Raw genomic sequence first — 26333 nt, forward strand, 5'->3', positions numbered from 1 at the left:
CAGTGTAATTCAGCAGAAGACAGCATGTATTTCAGAAGCTCTGCTTCTTCAGAAAAAATTATAGTTTCAGCATTATTTACTAAATGACAACTATCTCCATCTACCACATTCCTCCATTTCAGGACATGTGAGATGTTTTGAACACTTCCAAATGAAGATCTTTCGAAGCACAATTTTGTTATCCTTCTGATTTTTTTCAAATCTGGAAACCAACATCATTGCCAATCACAGAAACCCAATCAGAATAATTTGCCAAAATGGTTAATATCTGATGAGACTGAAGTGAGAAACAGTCAGTGCAACCTTCTAATTAAAAAAAGAAAAAAAATACATGGATGAAATCTCTGCTCTCCTGTGCTTACACCAAAGAAGTCTTCACAGTAAATCTGAACAGCCAAGTGTTTGCAAAACGTCAGATATGAGCACATCCTCATATCCTCATCTCAACATGAGACCATCATGTCCCACTGATGTCCATGGACGAAACAATCTCAAAAATTGTTGGGTCAAACTGCACTCAACCTCAGGAAAATTTCAGCTCTAGTTTACAGACAAGGTGCAGGCACTGAAGACAGACAGTATCCCGTACTATCACATACACACAGCATCAGAGTTTTGCTCATGTGATCAGTGCTTACCAGCTAGGGCCTTGATGCGGGATCGTTCAAACAGTCGAGCAGAACTATTTTCATTGTCCCAGTCATCGACATCCCAGCGGTTGTTGACATCGCTGTACTGCTGTTGGATTTCAATATTGTCATAATCTGTCGCTACTGTTGTCGTCATCCTGAGTCTTCTTAACCTATTCTCACCATCAGATTCTTCTTAAAAACCTCTGTAAAAGGAAAATACGTAATAATAATTTAGGCAATATACAAATATTGGAAGTAAGTTGTAAAACTCAAGCTCAAGACTTCTGGTTTCAAAAATCAATGACTTTTACTCGAAGCCTGGGCACAAGCTCAAGAACAGGTTAGATACCAACCAGTCCTTCAAAAAGCAATGGAATGCTCCAAGTCTTCTTAAAAAATGAAATACTTCACAAAAGCAAGATTTCAAGCCAGTAGCTTTGCTGCATACACACAGCCAGAATTGTCATGTTCAACTCCGCACAAAGTAGAACACGTATGAAACGGTGCAGTAAGATACTTTCACAATTGTTATTTTCAAAAGCAGCCTGTTAGCTTTATAAATCTGTGAATGTTGACTAAAGCATATGGAGACACAGATAACTCAGCTAAGAAAAACCTGAAGTGCAAAGACCTCAACACCTTTACAAAATGGTACACATTCTGATGAAAAAATGCAAATGCTAAAAAAGTCATATAAGCATTTGACCAGCAGAAGCCTTTTAACATACATCTGAAGAAACATTTCTTTCTTCACATGCAAATGCCGACTTTGTGACCGGTCCTGGGGATTTATTTATGAACTAATCCAGATAAAAACAATTAACTGATGCATTGCTTTGAACTCTCCCTAGCAACAAAATGGTAGCCCACCAACGCAACTCTTTACATGAGGTTCTCCTCTCTCAGGCAGTCAGATACTGTTAGCATATTCATACCGCTTCCTAATCGGAATTTGCATGTACTTATCAGCACTAAATATAAAAGAGCCTACCACCTCCTCTAGGGGAAGAGCAGGGAGGTTATAAATGGCTGCTAAACTAGAGGCTGTGAACCCTGCAGGAACAGCCGTTGGCCTGGGAGCACGGATCCAAAGCTCTCCCCATCACTGGGGGTGAAGTAGCGGCTCTGTTGCATCCTCCATAACCCAATCCCTCTAAAGTCAGTGCTCGGAGAGACCCAAGGGCTGACCCTGAAGAGCAAACACACAGTTCACCTTTATAAAAATAGAATAGTTATAAAAAAAGCAGTTAAATATTTGGGAGGGGGGGGGCGACTAGGTTTTAATAGAAATAGTCATATTACAGGAAGACTTAGAAGAGTATCTGAGAAAAATCTCTCATTTTGTGGATCCATCTGTTTGTTTCTTTCTGCTCTCCCTCCTGCGAGCTCTCCATCCCTGTGCTGTTTAAAATAGCAAAACAGACAAGGGGTCACAGCCTGGAGCTCCCTCACAAGCGCTGCACCTTTTATCCCGGTACAAGCTGCGGAGTCAGGCCCGGCGCTTCCCTCCGAGAGCCCAGCGACCCCAGCCCAGGCTGAGACCCCGGCTAGGCGGTTTCCGGCCCCTCAGCTCACCGCAGCGAGACCAACAGCCGCAGCAGGTGAACGGGTGTTGCCTCCTACCGCAACCGACCTCGCGGGGGTAAGCCGGCAGCGCAGAGCCCACCTGTCACCCCCGCGTTATCAGCTAGCGGCGAGGGGACGAGCTCCGCCCGGCCCGGCCACCCTCCCCGCCCGGCCCGGCCATCTGGTGCCACCTACTGACGCAGGGGAGCAGGGCAGGGTACAGCACCTTCTCCTCCCGACGTCCCTGTCCCGCCATATCCCCGTCCCTCCTGCGGGAGGGTAGACGATGGCTTTAACAGGCCCACGTTCGGTCCAAAGAACGTGGATATCCTGCAGTTGACACAAATCCAGCTCACAGGGGAAAAAACAACGTATTTACTTCCACTGCTCGCGCACTTAAGAGGCATCGATTTTCCAGACGGTCCTAGAATAAAAAGGACGGGTTGATTTTCTCCTATTCCCCACCACAGATGAGAAGGTTCCACATATATTTACTTGCAAAATAATCCCTTCGTTTTGCACAGAAATGGGAAACGAGCCGCACTCGAGGCTCTTACATAAGAAGCTGTTACCAAAGCCCATTTGTGAGCGATTCAACCTTTAAAAAAGGTGGGAAGAAATCGCTTTAGTTACGGTAAGCTGCCAACAGACTGAAAGAATATTAAAAAAAACTTGCTCTGGGAAAGGTCTTTAAAATGATACTCCTTTGCTGCGCATGCCTAGGCTGACATTTTCCAGCAGGGAGCTCTGGGGATGGGTCCTTCCTCGGCTGGACAGATTCTGCCCCTACAAACAAACAAAAAGGATGGAGCAAAAACGGGGGAAAGGATTAAGTCCCACCCGAAACATTTCTGCACAGCATTTACCACCTGATCCTCATCTAGTATCGAGCCTGGACAAAAGCCTCCCATTGATTCCTGTACACAGGCAGAAATCAGGGTTAATTCCAATTAAATCCACAGAGTAGCCATGGTACAAACGAGTAGAATCAGACTGTTCTACAGCATCAGTTTCAATCTTTTCAGCTTTCTGTATTCATCAGTGCCCAATGAAGAGGAGGAGATATGCCACTGGAAAAGCAGCAGCTCAAACTACAAAAATAAAAGCAGTGACCCTAAAACCAGGATGCGGCGACATGCTAATTCAGTATAGATGTTACAAGCCATCAGATTTCATTTATTTCTGTATCATTTGTGTTTAGATGTACACATAACTGGATCCAGAATAAATTCAACTATAATTTGTGCTTTATCACTTCTCTTATCCTTCCTGAGCATCACACAAGCAAAATCTATCCCAGATAAAGCTAAATTGAGCATGAAATGGGCCTGTTATCCTACACCTATAGGGCTAGAAAACTTGCATCCTTGTCCTGATTCTGTAGAGATGCTGAAAATAAAAGCAGTGCCTCTTTCACTGGCTGACATCAAGCTCCCTTTTCTGGGATGCGGCTCAACGACAGAGGGACAGCAGAGACGGGTAGCAGACACACACTGCAGTGATAAAAATAAGTGCCTTGCAGCAAAGCACTTCTGTGGTGAGGTGAGGATAACACCATTCAATCCTAACTGAAATAAGCTGCCCTGCCTTCTTCCAAAGAAAGACCCAGCTACATAATGTGCAACCACCGCCTTAAGCCTGTGCTGAAAAACATTTTTTCTTAAGACTCCTGCTGCAGCTCTGGTCCAGCACAACCCCGTGGTGCCTCTGGGAACAGGGAGGGAAGGTAAACACAAGCCCCCGCAGAAACCTCCAGGCTTCTTACTACAGAAATGGAGGTCCTGCAGATGGGCTGAGCTACAACAGCACATCTTGTTTCTAAGTTATATTTGACAAACGGAAACACCAACACTGTCTGCAACTGCCCAGAGAGTAATGGGGAAAAATGTCTGAGAATTTTTCTGGAGCTCTTAATGTAGCTGAGTTCACTGTTAATGACCTCAAGCGAGATCTGTCATCCATAAAATTAGGCCTGCACTTGAAAGACATAAGCTGAAAAAAACTGTATGTGTATATAGAACATAGGCATACGTGTAACACACACACGTTTACATATTTATTTTAAGCACGACATGTTACTTGCACTAACTGCTGCTCAGTACCGTAATTTTATTTGGTCAGACCTCTCCTGCCAGATGGTTTCAACAAGTACTTTGTGAGTACAGATTTGTTATTGACTGTGTAGTCAGCACAAAGCAGGAGACAGTTGTATTGTGTACCATTAGCTTACTGCAGCACTCTGCACTCATGCGCAAAGCACCCCCTAACACCCTTGCAAGAAATCACTATAGAATATGTAGCACAAGCAGAAAGCATGGGGACAGAAGAACGCCTGTGCTCCAGCAGGAACAACCTTTGTCATTTAAACATCCTGGCCTGGCTTTAAGCTGAAATACCAATCTAATAAAGGAACAATGTTTTCTGTGGAGAGACAAACGTAACATGAATTTCAGCTGTCAACATCCTGAGCAGTCTTAATACAGAGGACTCCAAGCCGACCCATTCTCAGAATACGATAGACACAAGCCTACTGATAACAAGACATTTTAGAAATGGCAGGTCCCAACTTCATTACCATTCACAATTCAGACACAGACTCTAAGTGGCCTTTATATAGGACTTAAAAACAGATAAAACAGGCATTGTTATTTCTCAGCTAGTCCACATCCTCCTAAACTTACATGCCAGCACTGTGTGCACCTGGGCCTTGGAGATATTAGCAGGCAATTACAGGAATAAGCAAGCACATGAGTGAACTAATAGATAGCATGCAACTGCTCCGGTCCCCAAAATCCGCAGCACAGACCCAGCACGATGGGCAAAGAAAGGTTTTGTAAATTTGACGACTTCTGTCTTTGTTGATAAAATATAACACTCTATTGCCTCTGCAGTTGATAGAATACTGGAAGACCTCGTAAGACTAAAGGGATCAAACCATTTCATTTCAAAGCAGTCTTTAAAATATATTGCATAATTTGAGTGCGGGGGGGGGTTGGCATCATCTTCAAAAAGAAGAAATGGCTTGAAGAAAGAATCGGCTACCAGAAGAGCATTTTCTCAGACAATTTTCAAAGGCAATACCCAGGGGTCAGACCTTTTGTATTTACTTTCATAAATAAACCAGATTCTGCTCTGTTTGTTTCTCAGATAATAGAAAATAAACAGTTTTATTCAGACCATCTGAAGAACGAATTAATTTTAAAAAAATGTTTGTCTACTTTTAAATGCAATAATGTAATTCACTAAATAGGCTAAGACTATAATCACTAAAATTCTGCCATAACCACACATCTGGAATTACTTCCTAATAGTTACATTTATCAAAAGTAAACATTATTTTTTCAAGAGTTACTATTCTTCCATGAACCATTCTAAGCTGTAGTTAGTTTCATATTACTCTTACTATCTAAAGATTGGCAAGAGGTTTTTATGGTGTTATGATTGAAGAAAATGTATTTTGAACAGCAATCCCCAAATGGCCTCATTACTTATGTAAATAGACTATTCCCTGGCTAAAGCACAGTCAAACCCATTGCAGTTTTTCTGACAGTTAAGATAAATTGTATGGGACTGAATGGCTTAGAGGACTGAAAATGGGATACAGACACTTCCATCTCTAGGTTACTAGACCACATGGTCCAGAGACAAGTATGAGCACAACCACTGCAATAAAGAGAATGGTCTCGCTCCATTTCCCTCGTATCAGATATGTACACCAAAGAAACCAAAATTACAAACCACCTCCTTTCTGGTAGCCCTCTCTGAAACCAAGGCTGGATGAGCACAGAAATAAATTCAATTACCCTTTTTGCAGGACTTCCACCTCCGGATGCTTTCACTCCCAGTCTGTACTGCTTTTCTCCTGCTGATGACTCAGACCAGGGTAATTAGTCCAGCTCTTTAGCAACAAATTCACTTTAGAGTAATTATCATTATTAAAAGGAGGAAAATCTAGTTAAGATGTAACCGAACTTTGCATTTATTCTGAGCAATATTCAGCTCCCTCCTAACAGCAGCACAACAGACATTTAATATTTTTTTAAAATATCATTTTAAACCCATATTTAAGCTGGAGAATGGAAATTCTTCTGAGCTCCCAGCATCCATCCACATCTTGTTTCCCCATCAGGGCAAGATTCTCACCTTAGCTTCCACAGAAAGGAAACTGGCCTGATCACAGGTCAACAGGGACACCTTCGGAGAAGCTCAAGGCTGTATGCAAAATGACATACAAATTCAAACACCCCCACAAGTCAAACTCTGCAAGTCTTTAAAAATATACTAGTTAGAAACTCAGAGCTCTACAGAACATCTGAATTGAAAAAGTGAAGTCCTGTGAGTAAAGCTTAGAAAGACTGGAAAACGCATGTCTCAACTCTACCCACTTCTTATCCTGAAGTCTAAGGAGCTGGCTTCCAGCCTGTCTCCGTGCTCAGCCCAGAGACCATTGCTTTGTGTTACATGAACTGCAACACCGTGTTCAGAGAAAGAAGCTTCCCCTGTCCTGACAGGGCAGCGTGGGCAACACAATCGCTTACATTTTGGCTTGTTGTTTCAGCTGCTAAACCAATTGTAAAATAATAAAAGTACTAATACAGCAAGGCTTTAACTGCCCTGACCTCCAATATCCTCTCTCTCTCTCGCATGCAGGGTCTGGCTCCCAATCCCATCTTTTCTTCAACAAACAGAACCACACTGTTTCTGCATATTCCAACCCAAGAGTGCTCCATGTATTTTGTGTCTCCTTTCCTGCTTGCGCCTGAGTCAACCCACTTTCTGGTGCTGACTCCTCTGGCTGTCCACGCCCTGGGATGTGGAGGCCGAGAGCTGAAAGCACCCTGAAAGGTCACAGGAAAGGGGAGGATAGGCTGTGCTACCGGGGAGTCAAATGCCACAATGAGCATGTAGGGCATAGAAACTTCAGGAATGCAGAAACAAAGCAAGACTGCAGCCTCTTTATTCCCAATACAGGCTGGAAAAGTGTGCAAAGGTCATTAAAATCACGCAGCCCATCCTTCATGAGTGAGGTCTACTTCCCACATCTCAGGTAACCCCATCATTTGAAACCCAGCAACCAGGGAATTAAGAGTGGTTTACAGGCTCTTATTTTTCTTCTGAGGTCCCCAGGATATCACACTCTAGCTGGGAAACTGGTACATATTACGTAAGCATTGAAACAACTTCAGAACGTGTTTGCACTGTTCACTGTAAACAAAAATACAGCTCACTGTACTGGAAACCCACATTGTTTTCAGCAGGGGTGACTGTTACACACCCGTGACCAACATGTGTAACGCACAGGACAAAGATTCAAACTGGTTCATCAAATGTAGTGCTTACAACTAAGCACCCAGCATCCCAGCCAAGAGCACAGAGAAACTAATAATGACTGAAAAAAAGTTATTTAGTAAACCTGAACCAAATCTCTATTTCAAACCTTTCAGTTCCAGCAAGGATCATTAAAATCTTCTAGTCTGACTCTCTCCACATTCAAAGCTACAAAACTTCACCCAGTTTCTCATCCATTACCCAGCAAATCTGGATTCCAACATTTTTTCCTGAAGACTCTAGAATAAATTGATATATAGGGTCCAAATTTGTTCTCTGTAATCTGAGGTAGCTCCACCCAGCCGAGGATGCAACCCATAATGTGCCACCATTATTTGAAGAGCCTCCTGAAAACAGAAAGGGCTTGGGGCAGAGGCTTCATACTGGTTTCATCCAAGATAGGAGTTGTGGGGTGAGACTCTCTAGGTTCCTACTTTTCCCTATGGAGCATCCCAGATCAGATACTGCCTGTGAACTGTCCTCTAGAGAAGCCCATGCCCCTCCACCAACTACATACAAACCATGAAAAGACTAAACCAGAAAAAAACTGAGACATTTTAGGGAGAAAGTGACAGTTTTTTGAAAGAAGTTAATAAAGAGGAGTACAAAAATCAAGCCGAACTGAACATTACCCACACAGAACGCTTCAGGGTGGAGTAAGCACCAAATCCCTTCTGGGACTGCCCTTCCTTTTCCCTTCATCACTTGAAGAATGTAAAACACATTTTGGCAAGCTGCTAAGGGGAGGGAGGTGGGGAGGGCTCTGATAATCAGCCATTAGCACACTTCTAGCGAGCGATATTCTTCCACCTCTACTGAAAGGGAAAGTCTACAGGGATCCAGACAGAGCCTGGATGGTGGCACAGTCTGCACTGAGTTACACACAGAAGCACACAACACGCATGAGGATTGTGTTAATTAAACTCCACATACTTTGAGTGCTAGTCGCAGGCTTAAAGAATACAACCTCCTATTCAGTTTTTAAGCAAAACACAGAATACTCAGCCTCTTTCCTCATGTATTTATGGTTTTCCTTCAACAATCACTGCTGGGCAAGGTTTATACAAGCTGAGTCAGAGCTAAAGGCAATTTAGTAGTTTTGTAAGAGTAAGGTTCAGCTCAAATAAGTACATCACAAGCTAGTCCATGGCTGCTCAAGTGAGGTCCATGGATTTAATATGGCTTCACTGAATCTCACAAGCCACCTTTATATCCAATGTGGCCAAAAGAGATTAACTCAACATCCAAAAACTCTCATCTTGTGAAACATCAACTGGGCATTTTCTAAAACCCATCATCCTATTTTCTGCTTCTAATTAAGTCAATAAAGAAATTCCCATACATTTCAATTTGCACAGCTCTTAGTCAATTGCTTTTAAAAAACACTTTCATCACCCTCATAGAGTCTTTCCTAAGTCAGCTAAATGCAGCCTGTTAAATTATTAGGATATCTGGGAGCGTCCTGCTATGCAAATGGCTTAGCTGGAAAAAACCTGGGGGACCAGCTCATCAGTTCTGCTCTACAGTTTCTCTCCCCACCTCCATTGCTGCATCTATCATTTGTTAGCTTCTATATCCCAGTTAATAGATCTCCCACCCATTTTCAGAAAAAGCTGCATTTCTGTGTAGGGTAACCCATCCAGAAGGTACCTTTTACAAAGCCTAGGCTCAATGAAAATATTCCCATGAAGTAAAATTCAAGTGCCAGTTCGTAAGTTTTAAATAAACCTGCCAAATCTGCTGTTCAAAATTTGCAGACTTGTTCTGGTGCTTGACCACCCAAAAGCAAATGCAGCTGGTCTCTTTGAAACTGAAAAGTGAAAAATGAGCAGCAAAATCAGGGACTATATTCTGGACAGTGACTGGAATAGCATCCTGAATGTTGTTAGGGCTTCACAAGACAAGTAATACATGCTTGTGCACCTGTGCGCACTGATCTATGGGGTCATCTGCAATGAACAGTTGGCAGGCCAATACTTTTTCTGAGGAATATGACTGTCAGAAGGCCAAGAGCCCTTCAACTTTTACAGCCCATTTATTTTACGATAAAACACTTAGAAAATTTTGACCATGGAATTGCCTGAACTTTTTGAGAAATAAAATAACATAATAGCAAAAACCTTCTAGTGGTGGTAAGTTAGTATGAAGTGATTAAAAATATGAGTAGGCTGGATAAACAACATGGTTGCCACATACACCAGAAAGGGTGCTTATAGTTGTAAGCCGAATGAAATCAACAAGAGGAAATCAACTGGAGTTAAAACCAAACAGGCTCCAGGTCAGCTCAGTCCCTTCTGGAATTACAGGAAGGACCTTACTTATGTAGGCTCTGTCAAGGTAACATTTATTCTGATATACACTTTAGCTTTAGCACAATTCAGATGTTTCACAGTGACAACAGAAGAGACATGGAAGTGCAAATACGGCTGTCTGTATTTATGAATGGACACCTACCCCGGCAGATTTTTAGAGAGACATGCCATGGAGATAGGACCTTGCTTCAAAGGAGCATTCAGATTTCAAGCAACCTTGTAATGTTGTTAAAAGTCTCTGCATTTGACCCTTCTCAATCCTGATCATGGAGCAAGGCAAAGGTGCACTTTCCAAACACCTCTAAAGAATCCAGCTGAAAGGAGTCATGGATGAATATGTTGGGTCTTTAAGCTGGTGGAGGACACCTGGGACATCTTGCCTCATGGTCTGGCAGGAGGAAAGCTGACATATTTCAATAGTTACCAACAGGCTTCCAAAGAAACTACCAAAAAAATTCCTTCCATACTGAGAATTTAAAAAGACAATATTTAGTATTACCATGTTCTAGAAGCTATCTGTGGGTTGACCTTCACCAAAAGAATGTGAAAATATAGGGCAGCTACAGGGGTATTTACCTTTTTCTTCAAGTGGAAGAAAACAAAAAGTCTTTTTTAGTATTTTTCAAGTGCTCAAGCAGAGCAGAGTTCCAATGAAAACCAGTTACCCTCGGAAAGAAGTTTCCCATTTTCTGGTTTCTACTCTCTCATGACCCAGCTTACAAGAAACAGAGCACCGAGCTTTGGAAACCAGCTGTGTGTCAGTAAAGGACTGAAAACAGAGACGCTCCCACTGCCTTAAGTCTGTCAGACATTTGGTTCTTCTTTGGATGAAGGCATCACTGTCCGTGCTCGGAGAAGAGCAGAAAAACCTTAGCATCTTGACCCTAGCCATGACCCTAACTTGGCAGGAAGTGCCAGACAACCTGAATGCCCTCGGCAACATCACTGTTTATTTTGATAGTGCTCCAGAACTAGTGCTCCAGCAAACTGGCAGTGCCAGGTGGTCTCCAGCCCATCGCAGGCCGCCGAGAGGCATCACGGAAACAGCACCGGCTCAACTGTCTAGCTAGCTAGCCTGTAACCTAAAATGAAATATTCCTTAGGAAAAAATGTAAAACTCGGAAGTCACTTGATCGTTCAATAAATACTGTGATTGCCTACGCGTGACCATGTAATTTATAGATATAAGTTTACACCTGTTATATTAATTCAAAGGAAGAGAGCTACAGCCAAGTTTCTGGGGACAGGAAAGGGACTAGAGATGCTGTGCAATGTGCCTTCATCAACCATAAAGCCAGAACCGGAGGTTTCTGCCTCACTTCTCACTCCCACCGAGAGGGTCTTATACAGAAGCAACAGCCATGAATTACATTTACAGTGAGAGAACATTTGCAATGAGAGGACAACCAAGCCTGTCTTTGCAATGTGTGAATGCAAAAGCTAACTCAAAACTGGCTACAGTGGATCGACACGCTTACACCCGCGAGCATATTCCTCCTCCTGCGGTCTCTCTCTGGGAACTTGAGATGCGATAGCTCTGACCTCCTTACAGGAGGAGCGCTGCGAAGTAAACAGGCCTGAGGATTCAGCCGGCCAACTGCTGTCTCTCCTACACTCCTATTTTCCCTCTCCATTTCCACACCCCACCCTTCCTAGCCTTGTTATTAATATAGCTTCCAACTTCTATGACGGCTAATAAATGTACATAGTCGACTTTGCAACTGGAACCACTGGAGGTCAGGAGCACAGACCAAGGATACAGTCCATACAGAGAATACAAAACGCTATTTCCCAGTGCTGTTGCCCAGCTACTGGAACACTATTATAGCTAACACACACAGACCAAAAAAACCGGGTGCAGCAAAGAATTACTTTTTGACCAAAGTAACACTTCAAGCACTGAGACACGTTTGATAAACTGGAACAAAATGAGAATGTAACAGGGTATATAACAGCTACATCAAGCCAGAGAAAGAAAGAAAGAAAGAAGTCTATAGGGCCTGGCTACCACGCTCTAAGATCTGGATATATGTCCTGGCTTACTTGCTGGGGAGAAACAGGGCAATGCACAGGTCCCAGCCCAATCAACATGCTTTCAACCCGTAGACGTGTAGGAGTGAACCAGAGCCTCTGCCCAGGCTCTGCACCATCTTCCCTTCCCTGGATCCCCGCGAGCTCCCAGTTTTCCTTCCCACAGGGAGGAGGATGCGACGCCCACCTGGGTCATGCCGCAATGCTGAGTTGAGGCACAGCCAGAACAAGATGCAGCCGTGGGAGGCTGGGCATGCTCATGGCTCTGGCAATCCAGGTGTGTCTATGCGGGAGAGGACACAAAAACAGAGAGTAATCTCAAGATATACTGCTTTACACCTAGACAAACCTCTGCGTTGGAGCTTTTTATTTTATGGCAGGGAAAGGTTCCATCACTCGCAGCCAAGGAGGAGAAATTCAGTAAAGACAGACTGTGTACAGGCCGCCTCCCTCCTCGGAGGTGCTGGTCAGGGGAGGCCGCCTGATGACAACCTTCCAGGGCTGGAAGAATGAGACTGAGCTGTTTTGGCTCTGCCTCCAAACTGCAGAGCAACAGTGGGAAACCGCACCCAGGGAGACGCCTAGGGAGAAGAGGATGTTTTGTTGTGTAGGCTTTTGTTCTGGGCTTTGTTTATTAGTGGTATTTCACAGCCAGGCAGGCAGAGCATGGAAGCAATTTAAAGGGCCAGCCTAGAAGAAATAACCTGCTACACAGTCAGCAAGTTTTGAATTAGCAAACAAACAACAAAAACCAGATTCTGGAGGCGGGAATGGGGAAAGATTTGCTAACACACTTCATAAGGCAACAGCAGGCAACATAGTTGAAGCAACAGCTGGTTTCAGCAGCACACTAAGCTCCAGCACCAACCCACGAAGGAGCAACCCTAAGTCCAAATACCCAGAGACTCTCATCAAGAAGAGACATAAGACAGCACTAGTTACTCCATGGCAATGCCAAGATGATCTATCTGCTCTCATACCGGCACTTGGTCCAGGCACCAGAAATTCCCGAGACCTCTCTGGCTGAGCTAGCTCTGCTTTAACCAGAGATGCTTAATCAGCTCAGTGAGGTCTGGATGAAGAACTGGCCTAATAAAGAATTCATTTTTGGACGTGTGGTGGTCCCAGAGGAGGCTCATCAAAGACAGCTCCAGAACGACCATTTCCTTCAGATGTTGAAACCCAAGTCACAGCCAAGATCATGCAGAGCTTTGCCTCTCGATGGCCAAACTTAGTGCAGCACTGGAGTATGTTATAGGGACCATATGGATTCTAGCTGTTATTTCTTTAATGAAAATAAAACGAGAATTACTAACAGAATGGGACAACTTTTGCTGTGATGAGATTATGTCAAGACAGTACTTAACTGTTGGTTAGGGAATGCCAGCAGTTCTTTGAATTCAGAAATCTTCGGAAAGTGAACTGAGAAATAGAGCAGAGCAGTTTGATATTAAATCCCCCACTTGAAAACACGCACGTTAAAGCAAGGTGGTCAGCACACCCGTCACTGATGAGCTGAGAAGGAATGGTACTGCCCCAGTGCATCTGCACATGAAGCCTGTGAAATGACTACATCTTCTGCCCCTCTTCAGTAGGAAAGTATCAGACTACTGTATAATCTCTAACGTATTTATTTCTCTTTGAGTCCATGATTTTTCCTTCTCCCTTTACAAAGAGCATACAATTTTTTACATGGAGATACTGGGATGACAAGTGCCCCCAGGAAGGCCTTAGGGAAGGAGGGAGCATGCCGTCAACACACGTCTCTGCTTCAGCAGTATCACGTTTTCACTGGCGTAAACCTTGCAGGCACAAGTGCTGACGTGTACACACAAAGCCCAACGAGCACAAACCCGATGCCTGCAGCTGTTGCAGCACTGAGTGCAGGACTCCATTTCAAAACTCTGCAGTCATTTCCCCTCCAAGATACGAGGTCCTCTTTGTGCACATGCAGATTTTTGACTATGCAAACCAGAAACGTGGCTGAAAGCTATTTGAAAAATGATCCTTCCCCAGTAGGAGAGGAAAACGTCAGCAGTCATACAAGTAAAGCACCAAGTTAGATAGCGTACAGCATAATTCTACCAGGCCAACGGATTTCTGGTTCAAGAAACCAAACACAGCTTGAACCACTGGTTTCCAAAGAGGAGGAAATGTGTCTCATCCTCCCCAGAGGAAACAAAACACACATCATCCACTCATTAGCCTCTTGGCAGAAGAAATAAGAGCACCACATCCAAACTGGGCTCCTCACTTCTAAACTAACCTTTAGTGGGTTAGTGGGTACTAACCAGAGGAAGACAACAGGTAGAACCAAGCATACTGCCTGCATTTGCCCACACTGAGGTTTTAAATGGACACCAGCTGTTAATTCCTTTCTACATTCTTCACATTTTTTTGGCCAACTCCCGACAAGACTAACAGAAACCTTTCCCCTTAAACTTTCATCTGATGCATAGATAAAATAGTCAGGCTTTTTCAGGCAAGGAAAAGAAATATATATCATTATTGCCTTAATTTAAATGCATGCCTGTAGGTCTTCAGTGCATGGGTTTGAAATGGGTTAAAGAGCCTTAAAGCCATCTGAACTAAGTCAGTTTGTTATTCGGGGCATTTGTGACCAAACAATTTCAGATGCATCCTGGGAGGAAAAAGTACACAGGCCAGAATTTAAAACCCTGGGAAACAAGATGATGGATGTGGAGCAAAAGCCCAGAAAAGCTACGTCTTAAATAACCTGGGTCATTATCTTGGTTCTTTGATGTTTCAACTATGGTTAAGTTTGGGTTTTTTGGTTTGGGGGGTTTTTTTTGGTATTTTAGTGCACATCCTTATATGCTCTTCATGCAAGACAGAGATATTTATAATTTTATATATGATATAGTGATGGCTCTTTCCAGGTTTCTCATGTCAGCTTGCTAGTAGAGTACCATCTTGTATGCTTCTGCACTTTCTGTGAAAAGCGCTGGCACTCCTGCAACTACCTAAGTTGCCGCAGCTGCTTTGAAAGGAGCACCACAATATTCTTCCCCAAAACTTCATGGCAGTACTCGTACTTACAAGCAGCATGAGAAAAGTCTAGTAAATAATTTGTAAGAAGCAGTGGAGTCACACCAGATGAAAACAACAAAGTTTTACTTGAAAAATCTCATCAGTCTCAGACACAGACACCACCATCTATTTTTGCCCATGAGAGCTTGAAGGACTCTGCAAGGCCCTGGCTTCACGTTAGCCACAGTCTTGCTACCCCTAGGATGCTACTCCTGGCAAGTACAGCTCCTCCAGCCAAGGAAGCTGCAGCTGCGGTGACACAACACCTGGCCAGCTCTGCCCCAGCTGACCCCAGCAAGCCTGGACCTTGGCTACACAACTGGCGAGAGATGTTTTCCAGGCGTTGGGGCCAGGAGAAGGGCTCCCCCAGCACCCTCTGCTCCCTGGGGCCACACACGCTGGCGCACCAGGAATCACCCAGAGCAAAAGGTACTTTCCTCTGAGGTACACATTATTCAGTTCTAAACACTCTAAGTAAAACAGGCAAATAAACAAACCAATGACATTTAGCTCTTCCAAAATATCTAACTATTGTTATCGGCACTTCATTATAAACAGCTTCTGGCAACATGTAAATACAGCTTCATTTGCATACAGCAGCTTTGCTAGCCTTGTATACCCAGGGAATGGAAACGGCTTTGCAGCAACAGAAAAAAAAAACCCACAAAACAATAATTTGGTCCAAGAGCTTCATGGTTCTTTGCACTGACCTCACAGGCAAACAGCACTATTGTACAAAGTATTTTCACACTAAGCTTTCAAACACCATCTTGTGAAGCACTGGGGGAAAAAACACAAGCAAATACATTGTGTTTCTTCTGTGATTACTCAGTTTCAACTGGTTACCAGGTGCAAAGCCCAAAACCTGCCTACGAATCCCATGGAGTCATAACACACAGAAGCTGACGAAAAACCAGCATAAAGCAATGATATGTAAAATATCTGATTATTATTTCATTCTGATTTGAGTTTTTTGTCTGGGAAATAGATCCTCAGTTGGCACGTACCCAACCCAACAGCTGCATTGCTTTTCTACTTCCACAAACACTCTAAAAGTTAGCCAAAACCCTGTTTGTGCTGGCAAACACCCAAGATTTTATTATTATGTACTAATAGTTCATAGTGAGAAATGTGCACTACAGGAAAAAAAAAAAAATCCAGAGAAGCTAAATAATTGGGTACAGATGTTGAAGATTTATGAAGCTCTGTCCACTGGACAGTATCTTACATATTGTTTCTATCACCTGTTTGCTTTCTGAGTTTTTAATAAGATAACTATGTGTACTATCCTTGAAGAATATTCTAGAATTCTTCCTTCAAAAACCAGTAACTTTTGATCTCCACTTGTCTCCTCTCAATAACAATCTCTCTTCATAGTTCCACAAATGCCACTTTATATTCATTTCATATTTAAATAAGATCTTGGCTGTTGTTTTCATTATCTGGCAACTTTCGAATGCAATCAGACTATTTCATTCTTACTTCATGTCCCAAAAACTAAACCGCACACATCATGCCAAATCCCCAGCATTTAGAATTCATTATAAAATATCTCATCATCCCAAAGACACTGTTTTAAATACCTAATCATTTTCACCTTTTTTTTTTTTTTTTTCCTGTTTACTGGCAAACAACATCTGCTCAACATCTTTGGGGACCATTGCTGCTTCATTATTATACAGATGCCCAACCCTCACTGAGGCCAATACTCAGGTTAAGCTGCCTAAAAAATAACCCAGTCCCAGCCAGATTTCTGAACCTTGGTTCATTAAATTTAATCTGCAAAGTATCTGGAATGTGCAAAGTACTGCAGCTGACAGCAAATACTATGAAAGTAAAAACACAAGAAAATCACTGTCATTTTTAATAACTGACGTGTAATGGTTTTGCTGTTTCAAATTACATCATGAGTGCTTTCTTTCCACCAGCATAAAATGGCAAAACAAGGTACTGAAGTTCACTTGGTTGTTTTGCCAAGAATTTACAAGAGAGGATAAATCACTGAAAAAGGTTGCACTTCTGCAAACCAATGCATGTGACCGCTGACATTTCTGCTCCTGCACCGTCAAACAAGAAGCATCCAGGCTCCCTCCCCTCCTTGCCCGAAGCACACCATGACTTCGTTGGATAACCTGACACTTGCCTTCACCTTTCCCACAGGCCACAGCTGCTGATAGACTCTTCCTGAAAAATTATTTCATCCTTTCCGATAACGTGGCTTACAGACCGTATGAAGGTCGTGACCTCATTACAGATTTAGACACTCAGTTCCCATCTGAAAAAAAGGAGATCTGGTAAATTTGGAGGGTTGGAAAAAGGTCTATGGAGATTAAGTTTTTCCTACAGCTCTGAAATAGACTTTGTCAATGACAATTGTACTTTTGGTTCAAAAAAAAAATCTCTATTTACACAGTAAATGTGTAAACAACTACAGGGTTTCCCCCTGTTCACCAACTGGCTGGTGTGACAGATGCCCTGACGCCACATACAGCCACCCTGTCTCTATACTAAACGTGGGTAAAGAGATGCTGAAGACAGCACGCTGGCTGGTGGGGTCTGTCCAACTTCCCTTTCTACCCCAGGGAATTCAAATAGCAAAAAGAAACATTAAGAAATGACAAATACAGAAAAGTTCCATTTTACATCATGAGATGTTCTTCCATGGATGGCAAGCCAACGTTTGCTGTGTTAGAAAATGACTACCCGTTCTCTCCACTTTCTTTGTGAATAAATGAAGTGAAGAAACACTTCCACTACACGCTGACTCCATTCCTTGAAGAGTTTTTGAGCTGCCTTCTACTGTTTCCAACAGATGGGCCGATGGCCTGAAATCCTCATCCAGTTCGATTTTATTTCTTTCTTTCAAGTGTGTAAGAAGTTTGACGTTTTGTTGCTTTACTACATAGCTCAGAAACTGTGGAGAAACTGTGCTGTTCCCCTCAGTATCTGCACCAGACCGCCCAAATTGGCTCTAAATTCTAACCTGAAGTACAAAAGTAGAACTACATTAATTTATCCAAGAGGTGGAGGTTGGTTTGGTTGTTTTTGCTTTCATCATCAGATTTGAATCTGACCAACTGCCTCCAAGGACAAAAATGCTGCTGCCTAGTAGTATTCAGCTTCACTATAGCTCTGGTTCCTTGATTCATGCTCCCTGCATTCAGGGGTTGCTATGGAAAACCTCCACCTTTTCCTTGAAATTCAGAAGACCTTAGCACCTTTAATTGTCTCGGGCTATGGAAATATATGAAGCAATTCCCATACAGGAAGAAACAAACTGAAAGAGACATCCTTCACATGCCACTGATCACTTGCCTTGGATACTGAACAGATCGGTCCTGCAATAAGAATAAAAAATTATATAAAAGAATAGCGTACAGCCAGTTTGTGGGCTGTCCAGAGTGCTCAGCCACAATAAACCAATTTCTATTCCTTGACTGCCTTGAGATAGAAGTGATCAACTGAAGAAAGAAAGAAGGAATCCCAGACTATTTCTTGTTGCTTAGGGCAACAGCTTAGGGCCTATCCAGAACAAGTCAACCATCATACCATTTCCTTGAATTAATGGTGAGAAACAAAAAAATAGCAACATGGATACTAAATGTTAACCTTGAGGAAGGGTTATATCCTAAAGATACCAGCAGGAAGATGCAGAATCTGGCTAGCTACAAGGCAGACATAAAAGTCCGATGAGCGGAAGGCAAACGCTTCCAGAGTACAGTTCACTGTACTCAAGCTGAGCAATCACATCCATGTTTAAAATAGCTATACCTACCTGAGATAACCCAGGTAGTAACTCACAAAAGACATCTGAGTATAGAATTTGACATTGCAAATGCAACTTTATGAATTATCCTGTAAAATAGCAGTATTGCCTCTCACATAATAAAAAAAAAAAAAAAAAAAAAAGAACCAGGCTCTGGAATTGTTTAGAAAATAACCATGGCAGGTGTTTTTCATTTTTCTCTGCGTCTTTAAGTATGACAGGGTGATACGGTCATGAAGGAATGCTTGCAGACAAATGGTAGAACCTTATTTATATTTTAAAAGTAAAAGCTAAGATTCTCACATATTTAAGATTTACAGTAAAAAACCATACAGCCCTGAAGCAATTTAGAAAGTGCTAATCCTGATAATTTTCCACCTAATGACTATTTACTACACAGTCCTTTTAAATGCTTGGCAGCTCTCCAGATCTTCTTGCTTTTTCTTTCTCCTACAGATCACTCTAGGCAGCCATCTTGGGTGAAGAAAAACCTCCAGAGGAGAACGCTCTCTGCAGTCTTTTCAGGCTCTAAAAGCTTTGTTTCCCAAGGGAAATCCTGAGCATTGTTTCACTTTCAAGGCAAAAATAAAATCTTAAAGCTTTAAAAGCATTGCCAAATAGGAATACAGAGAAGGAAAAAAAAAAAACCAACCCAAACAAAAATTTTTTTTGAAGGATTTAAAAACTGCCATTGGTTTTACAGTTTAAAAGGCAGTGGGACTAGTTCTATTACTCCTACTAGGAATAGATTTTAACATATTGTACAGATCCACCCCGTAACTTGTTTTAAATGACATTCACTGTCATTTGGCATTTTTTAAAATGGAACAGGTATTTGTGATCAAGTGATCTTACTCTCCTGCTACCCAACCGGCTGTGCTTTCATGTTACCGTTGTAGCTTGCATGCGTCTGGAGAAAGCCTCATTACCAAAAATGCAGCTTAAGAGTTCATTAGTGAAAGTGTAACACTACTATAGGCTTCCAGAGACCTCACAAGTTGCACTGGCATTGCTACTTGTAATGTTCCCAGATGTCTCCTGAAGCCGTGACTACCATTTTCTCAGTGGCCCTCCACCAGCGATGCAGCATTGCAAGAGTCTGCTACCAACAGCAAAATTGAGAACCAGCAAATAAAAGTGCAAGGAGTGTTTTAACTGAAAAGACCAGGTCGGTCCTGCATCCCTTTGCGATGGGAAGGATGGGAACAGGCATAAGACGGGCAAGACAGACACAGCACCAACCAGACGCTAAGGGGCACCTGCAGCTCCCAGAGAGAATCTCAAATACAGAATGACTTTCACATGGTTAGCCTGAAAATGTAGTGCGCATAAAGTCTTAGACAATCTATGCATTTTGTTACCGATTTGGAATTTCAAACCGTATTAAAAAGCAGTGCAATTTATCCTTCCTTGGCACAACTAAAATGTCTGCATGCAGTAAACACAGAAACACAGGGTGATGCAACAACAGGGCCAACTGTTACTCACGTGAGGTGCAGTGTGCTCAATATGCTGCAATCCCAAACAAAACAGCAAGCCCCTCTCATTAACAGCATGTCACCTAAACCACCAATAGATGGGAATGAACAGGATGCACTCTGAGATCGTGGAGTGGGCAAAATCCCTCCTCCCAACGCATGTGTTAAAGCTCTCTTTCTCCGGGCATCACGGAAAAAGGGAGATCTAAACTCACAGATTTGAGCGACGATGGTAGCTATTACAGGAATAAAGCAAAAACATGACTAACCCAATGCACTGCAATCAATATTTGAAATGAAATCAGTCAAGCCCAAATTCAAATCAGGTCAACAGTAATTAAAGCGTCCTTATTTGGAATAGTAAAACCAGAAAACATCTGGATCAGTACATTTCTCAAAGTGAATATATTAATGGGAGTGTTTTGAAATGCATGATGCACTAGTAAGAGGCTTTAATATAAACCTCAGGATTACACTATGTTAGTTTTTCCATTATTATACTCTCCATTAAAAACCATGCGCTGTGAAGACAGCAAGAGGTTAAAACAGACTTACAATCATTGCTTAGCCCTTTCTTTTCCTAAGGATCCTGCTGTTAATTTCTATTTGTGCAACACTTGGTATTACAGCCAGACAGAATGAAGCACTGAAGGTGGAATTTTATGTAAAACATTTCTATTAGTGATAGCATCAGTGTCAACACAACATACAGAAAGAGGCCTCATAATTTCAACAGTGACAGCAAAATTGTCCCCTCTTAGCTCTAGAATGATCTGCTTGGTTGACTCCATCTTAACACACTGCCTCACCACACAACGAATCAGCCATTTTAATTCCTGAATGACTAGAGTTTGCTTTCCCTTCAGCATGGCACTGTACATCAGGCTCAGCTGTCTTGAGAGCAGGAATCTCTCTGCATAAAGCACATGCAAGTGAAGGTAGGGGAAAAAAAAAAGGAAAAAAAGAAATTTAAGTGAGGCTAGGGGAAGGTGGTGAGAGGTAGAGGGCAGTAATGGGACTGAATACATAAAAATGCAGAATTTTTAGACTGTCCCTGGCTTCTTTTTCCAAACAGGCATCTCGGGAAAAACTCTGCAATCTGGTTCTCTTGAGAGGGTAATGATGAACGCAGGCTGTATCTATGCTGCCTTTAATAATAGCCCTGGAGAGAAAATTCAAGTTCCCAAGCCGTAGGAGCAAGCTGGCACGCACCAAAACGGAGGCTGGGTGTGCAGACACTTGTAGGCAATGCAGACATGGCGCAGGAGCGGCAGAGCTGGGGTGCAAAGCTGATAGTTTGCCAACACAACTTGCGAGTCACATAGATGCATGAGTCACGCTCCCACCCTGAGCTCCTGAGCATCCCTCCTGCAGGCTACCCTGCACTGCTCAAGGGCAGGGGCTGCAACCCACTGCAGCGGCAGGAGCAGCCTGCCAGTATGGGGAGGTTTGGCTCTCTCCAAGAGAGCCCTCAGCAGGCACAGGATTTCTGAATCCTGATAATCTCACTATTCTCTGCCTAAAAGCCAGTCATATCGATGTGCAGAAGATGGAGGTAGATCCAAATCATCAGACAATGCCACAGCGCGGTATTTACGCAACCACATGTTAATGCCCACAGCACATAGAGCCAGCATTGCACAAATCGGAGCTTCCTTTGCTCAAACAGGAGCTGCCAGTAGAGCAACAGCCACATTAGCATCCTTTGTAATCCACAAGAATGTATGTCACCGCATTAGTTTGGTTTTGGAAAGATGTCAAAAGAAAACGTTACCTGCAAAATTCAGGGTTTATTTTTGTCATACTGCAACACTATTACTTGCACTCCTCCAGCATTTAGAAGGGACAGCTTACAGCTCACACAGACTGGCAAAATGAAATAGAAATGAAACAGTAAATTCTTTCAAATATTCATTTCTGACATTCCACAAAACTAATACAAGTTCCAGGCAAACAGAATGGAGCCTTTCCAGGGAAGCAGTGGATCAACAGAAAACAAGCTCTAGGCAATAGATGAATCTACACTATCCATTTTGGTGCTTGTTACCCTGCAAGTGCCTGAAGTACAATCCCTTCATTCAGATATTTCACATTAATACTGTACTCAGTAACTGCTGAAAAGGTGCTGTAGCTGTAAGAACACTCAGGCCGACCATGACAAAAAGATATTTGTGCTGACTACCACATTCTTGTTTACCAAATACGTTTTAAAACTAGCACAAAAAACATGTTTATTACCTGAGTTACAAACATCAAGAGAAAAATATTCATTGACCAGAAATTTTAATCTATCCAGAACAGACCGTAGAAGGACAGACCCAAACAAGCCATATTTGACACAGATAGATTAGACAGATGGTACAGTGTGGTTGACTTTGACGTGGCTGAATTACTTATGAATTGCAGACACAGAAGAGTTATGCTGGATATTTTAAAAAGATTTAATGCCTATTAAAACTTCATACCATTCAAAATTATCGTACGTTCTGTGCAACAAAATAGAGACTGTTTTGCAACTTAATCCTGTTGCACTTTTCAGAGCCTATCATGATGTATTTCAATATAAAATGGATATGAGCAGCATTTAGTATTTAACTAGTGCTATATTGTTCCAGAATCTATTTGCAACCTGTGAATTTATGCAAGTACAGGGAAATTAACTGAAAGATGACTAGAAATCCTGATTTAAAATAAAACCTCTGAATTCCTGAAGGCTGCTGAAAGCCTCCAACTTCAAAAACGAAGGCACTCAGCACAAGAGCCCTCTGTATTCATCTGCTCACTTCACCAGTGGCTGCTATCAGATTTTCTCAGGACCCCAGCACAGCACAAGATCAAAAGACATTATTGCAGGGAATACCAGAGGGGGTGAAACTCAAAATCACTATCACGTTTCTGGGGACTATCCAACCCCGAGTTAACACTGGGAGCCCATACATACGGCAGTAACAGAAACACTGAACACAGATGCTGATGTAAAACAGGCCATTTCCCCTGAAGCTTATTATACCTTAGAATAAGCATTTCTGGCACCTACTGTAAACATCACAGGTCACATTCAGCATCGGTGCAACTCTATGGCCTTAAGCATACTCATACCTGGCTGGATTTGTTGTACTAAGAGAGCTGTAGTGTCAGACAATAGCACTAGATACAGCAAAGCAAGCCATTTCTCCAAACTGGCCAGAACCAGCACAAACAAGTGTACGGGTGTGGGTTACAGAGCGGGAGGGGAACCCAGAGAGCAGGAGATTGTACAGAGAGCCTCAGACGTTCTCTGCAAACCCATGGTTGCCAGCTATCGCCTTAGCTCTGAGATGTACCCAACTAGATACCATGACTGTCCTTTCATGGGACAAAAATTACTCTTTACTCACGTTCTCCTCTCAGCGCCAAAGGAGGAAACAATGATATCTCCCACTCCAGCTGGCATAAGGGGAGGATCTAAGCTCTTATACACAGGTGTCAGTCAGGAATAACCCAACCGCAGAAAAGCTATTAGCTAAAAAAGAACAGTCATCATCAATTGTCCAAAATGACAGTCAATTGTTTAGAGGAATAAACAAACAAGGTAACCAACTGTGGATTTGTGGAAATGGATACTCACATTTTCATTTTACCTCTCTGTTAGTCTAAAACCTTTCTCTACTGACTTTTGCCACTGAGTGCTAGAAAAGCTCTATGTCCGGTTTGTTCTTGTTAATAGAAGGCACAATTGCTGGATACCGAGTGCCCCCTTCAACACACACACACGCTCTGAACCGGCGAGAGTACACAGAACAGCATCTGGGGAGAGACAGCAGTAACTGCACAGCTACTGCACAGAGAGCACAAAAGCAGAAACAACAAATTAATTAACCATTTCAACCGATGCGTTAAAAATTACCCTCATCATCATCCCTTTAGCAACAGAACTAGCAGAAAATATCAAAAGTAATGCTTTTACCCAGCAAAGTAACCGTTTCTGTAATTCTCTATGCACCTCATTTGAGACAAAACAGACAACACCAAGATTCAAAACCAGGGTAACTTTCTTACCTGCAGCATAACGCTAGAAGCTTAATTTTTACAGGTGTTAGACACCAACAACTCCCATCAAAATTAATTGGGTCTCCAATGCTCCAAGCCTAAGGCAAAACTGTCATCTCTCTCTCGTTAACCTGGACAGTACAGTTTACAGCAGCTGTGTCTCTAGCACGGGGTTTTCAGGACTCCTCACCCTGCCGAGGCTTTCTGAAGGCTCACAGGGTCGGAGCAGGCAGAAGGGGGTTGTCATCTTCTCTGCAAGTCTGGGTAATACCCACAAAGATTTTAACCAATAAAAAATTACACCCATCAGTATTTTTCATTTTCTGCCAGTTAGACGGGAAAGCGGACGCACTTGAAGCCAGGCCACAAAACATCCCTGGGAGAAGAGGAGCCCTAAGAGTATCAGGTGGTCATGGGGCTAAGCAGAAATTCTCTAGCCCCATGAATGCTGCTAGGGCTTTTTTCTTCCCCCCACCCCCCTTTAGGGTTCTTCCCCCAGATGACACTGCACCTGAGTGCACATGAGCCCACACTGGCCCAGGCTGTGCAATGCAGCCAGCACCACAAACAAGGAGCAAGCACAGGGCAGTGTTGCTCTGGGCAGAGCTCAAGGGCTGGCTGCTGCACCGCTCGCTGCCCAGTACCATCTTACTCCCCAGCACAGAGAGGTGGCTATCTCGTTTGTGTACTGGGAATTCTATTTCCTACCATAACCCTAATTTCTTTACTCTGACTGACAAATGAAGACTCAAGACAAATTTGCCTTCAGATACCCATGCAAAGATTAGGAGAAAAGAGGTTCTGAATCAGCAAAAACTTGGGACATTTTAGAAGCTCTGTAGGAATTACAGCTTGGGATTGCCTGCTCCTCAGGCAGATTTTCTTTCAGGAAGACTAGCACAGCTCCCTCTCCTTCCTCCCACTTGAATCTGCTATTAATTTAATCAAAGGTGGTTTATGAGCAAGTTGAGGACGAGGGATCTGCAATTTAACCCTACTGAGAACAGCCAGCTATAATTCTAAACAACTTTTTTTTCTTCCCCCCCCTCCAGAAAAAGTATCAGCATTCTTATTCACATAATTTTCAATTGTGCTCACCTTTACAAAGCTGGTCTTGACTTCAAGCTATTTGAAAAAGTCAAATTTGTTGCAGTCACAAAAATTATTTAGTGTAAAGGCCATTGTTTCCACCCTTAAAGTACATCTCTCTTAGTCTGGCAAGTCAGCTTGCCTTAGTGTTTAGGCTGCACCGAGTGATCTGGTATTTTACCAATACTTGTAATTTTAGAGAACAAGCGAGGCTATTTCAGAATGGCAAAATGCCCTAGCAAAATGACCTTCACAAGAGCATTTCAAGGCAATCACGTAGACTGCAGTAGGAAAAAACGGGGAGACAGAAAAATAACTTGGAAGCCAGGACACAGTCACACAGGGCTGAAGTGCACACTGTAAGGGAGCACAGGGAGAGGCCTTGTTTCAAACGCAGCAGTTTTTCCAAGACGGATAATGGACCTGTTCGTAAGTCTTTGCAGAGCAAGTCTTAAGATTTATGCAGAGTCCTTTGGTAGCAGAGCACACACACTTGCTCAATCATTTATTGATATTGCTTTTCTCACTGTGATTGAATCAGGAAAGAAGAAACGGGAACTGATCCTAAAATAAGCCTCCCAAGATCTGATTCATGTTGCTAAATAATTAGTCTTTGTCAATGAAAAATGAGCACTGAAGCCAAGGTCCCTTAAGCTATTCCAGATACTTTTACTTTTGTATACACCGAAAGTCATTTAAAAACATTCATGACACCGCTGCAGCAACTTGGGCAGATACTGGCAAGGTTCATGAGGACCACTACTTGCTTGTAGAGACCATGTGCCACCACACACTTTTTTCCAACAACATTTAGAAATGAAAGTATAACTGAATTAGACAAAAGACGCTGGGGATGTCAAACAGAAAATGGTGAAGCTGGTACATGACAGGAGGCATTAGGATCTATCACTGACAGGACGAGGAAGTGCCATCACATATTCACAGAAATCCACAACCTGCAAACGTACACTATCCAGAGCTGACACTGTTCAGCATCTTCTTTTTCCATGTTAACTAAAATGTAACACAGAGAAGAATAAAAATTAACTTA

The 26333-nt window shown here is 42.7% G+C and overlaps 1 protein-coding gene across 4 annotated transcripts in view; it reads right to left on the reverse strand.

Moving 5' to 3' along the window:
• The window catches only part of SPTBN1 (spectrin beta, non-erythrocytic 1), a 136427-nt gene that overhangs the window by 93148 nt on the left and 16946 nt on the right, over window positions 1-26333 (reverse strand). For all 4 annotated transcript variants that reach the window (XM_076335209.1, XM_076335205.1, XM_076335206.1 and 1 more), the window contains exon 2: window positions 639-835. In XM_076335209.1, coding sequence (XP_076191324.1) covers window positions 639-786 — 148 coding nt within the window. In that variant the 5' untranslated portion in view covers window positions 787-835. The remainder of the gene's footprint in view (window positions 1-638; window positions 836-26333) is intronic.

This window comes from Aptenodytes patagonicus, chromosome 3 (assembly GCF_965638725.1).
Source record: "Aptenodytes patagonicus chromosome 3, bAptPat1.pri.cur, whole genome shotgun sequence".
Lineage (NCBI taxonomy): Eukaryota > Metazoa > Chordata > Aves > Sphenisciformes > Spheniscidae > Aptenodytes > Aptenodytes patagonicus.